General features: G+C 50.4%; 1 protein-coding gene across 1 annotated transcript in view; it reads right to left on the bottom strand.

The window, feature by feature from the left end:
• Catsperg (cation channel sperm associated auxiliary subunit gamma) overlaps positions 1 to 2261 on the bottom strand; it is a 29842-nt gene that overhangs the window by 23929 nt on the left and 3652 nt on the right. Inside the window, exons 3-5 of the mRNA XM_005361293.2 lie at positions 998 to 1142; positions 753 to 879; positions 537 to 609 (exon numbers count right to left, since the gene is read on the bottom strand). Coding sequence (XP_005361350.1) covers positions 537 to 609; positions 753 to 879; positions 998 to 1142 — 345 coding nt within the window. The remainder of the gene's footprint in view (positions 1 to 536; positions 610 to 752; positions 880 to 997; positions 1143 to 2261) is intronic.

Below are 2261 nucleotides of genomic sequence, written 5' to 3'. Positions count from 1 at the left end.
TGTAGACCAGGCTGGTCTCGAACTCACAGAGATCCGCCTGCCTCTGCCTCCCGAGTGCTGGGATTAAAGGCGTGCGCCACCATCGCCCGGCCAAGTCTAAGGTCTTGAGTTCAATCCCAGGCAATTCCACATGGTGGAAGGAGAGAACTGACTCCTGAAAGCTGGCCTCCGACCTCCGCGTGCATTCCATAGTATAGGTATAAGCGCACACAAAATGATAATGTAATAAAAGATCCAATGAGGAGATGGGGAATGTGCCCTCCTCCTATGGCTGTGTTTCACTGGAGAGCATGAGGTTCTGGTCAGTCCCCAGCACCTGGGGAGGGTGTGTGTGTGTGTGTGCCCACACACACGTGTGCAAGCAAGTACCCCTGCCTTCCAGAGTCACTTTGAAAAAGAAACTGGTACATTTAGGAAGTTATCACCTGGAGCCTGGAGCTCAAGTAAGTGTTCTACAAATAGGGTCTGTGTTGGTTTGGGGGACACTCAGGCCATGTGTGTGTGATGCGTACCTTCTCCCAGTCAGCAGCCCTCACCTCATATCCCACGGTGAAGATGGTTTTGCCACTTGTATCTTTCTTCAAGAAGCCATTGATATTGATATAGAACCTGCGAGCAGGTTCCAGTGAGGAAGGCCCTCTCGGGGGAACTTCACCCCTCGCGGCCACCTTCCCCTGCTCCTCCCTTTTGCCTCCCTTGCTTTCCTTGGGATTCTGGGGGCTGGGATTCCTGACTGCCCTGGGCTTGAATACCTTTTGCGGGGAATGAAGACCCCCAAGCCATTGCTGCTGATGTCCACGCTCATAACTACGGTGCCATTTTTGATGGGCATGGGTGCATACCAGTTCAAGGTGCACATGACCTCCGCTGAGCAGAATCCTGCTGGTCAGATGCAGTACTGAGGGGCTAGAGGCTGCCAGATGCCCCTAAAGGCCTCAGAGTGCCTCCGGACTTCCCATCTCTGCACACCACCACCAGCAAGGGCAGTTTGGCCCACCTGAGGTACGCAATGGGGCAGCCTCCATCTGAATCTGCAGATTTTCAGTCTCCCAGCGATAGAAATTGACTGGGTGCCTGTAGCTGATCAGGATCAGGGGTCTCATCCCCATCAGGTGGCTCTTTCGGACCAGCTCCTCGTCATCCTGAGGGTTACAGGGCATGCCTTAGTCTCGGGATCCATCTGTCCGAGCCCCGTGTGAGCTGAGTGGGGACAGCAGGCACTCCACCATGGGAGGGTAAGAGGACTGGCAGCGCAGCCTGCTGTGATGTCACATACTTGTTCCCAGCACTCGGAGCTGGAGACAGCAGGCTCTCCAGTTCAAGGCTACGGGGACACTTAGGGAGTTTGAAGTCAGCCTGGACTATAAAGTGAGACTGTCTTAAAACAAACAAACAAACAAACAAACAAAAACCAAACCACCTCGAGAGCCCAGGTGTAGCACCATTCCTCTCTCACCCCCTCATGAGACTGAAGCAGAGACAACCACAAATTCAGGCTGGCTTGGTCTATAAGCGAGTCCTAGGTAAGTAAGGACTGTGTATCTATCTTTGTAGTGTTTTTGTTTGTTTGTTTGTTTTTTGAGACAATGTTTCTCTATGTAGCTTTGCAGCCTGTCCTGGAACTAGCTCTCCTTGAACTCACAGAGATCCACCAGCAACTACTCCCGAATGCTGGGATTAAAGACAGGCGCCACCACCGCCCAGCTTCTCTCTCCCTCTCCCTTTCTCTCCAACACCCTCTTCTGGAATCTGCCAGCACCAGGATGATGTGATCTACAGATGCACATGCAGACCAAATACCTGGATACATAAAATAAAAATCTTAATAAACTGAAACTTTTGAGCAGAGGTAATGACTCACATCTGTAATCCCAACACTCCAAAAATAGAAACAGGAGAATCAAAGCAAGTTCAAGGCCAGCCTGGTCTAAGAGTGAGTTCTAGGCTAGCCAGGGCTCCAAAGCAAGACTTTGTCTAAAAAACATAAAAACAACCTGATGGGCCGGGCGATGGTGGCACACGCCTTTAATCCCAGCACTCAGGAGGAAGAGGCAGGTAAATCTCTGTGTTAAAGTTCAGTCTGTTCTACGGAGCAAGTGCCAGAACAGGCTCCAAAGCTACACAGAGAAACCCTGTCTTGACAAAACAACAATGGGGAAAGATCTTTACTGACCCCACATCAGACAGAGGTCTGATCTCCAAAATATACAAAGAACTCAAGAAACTGGTCATCAAAAGAACACATAATCCAATAAAAAAAA

This window comes from Microtus ochrogaster, linkage group LG4, assembly GCF_000317375.1.
Source record: "Microtus ochrogaster isolate Prairie Vole_2 linkage group LG4, MicOch1.0, whole genome shotgun sequence".
Taxonomy (NCBI): domain Eukaryota; kingdom Metazoa; phylum Chordata; class Mammalia; order Rodentia; family Cricetidae; genus Microtus; species Microtus ochrogaster.
Note: the sequence above shows the minus strand (reverse complement) of the source record. Positions and strands in the feature narration are given on the sequence as shown.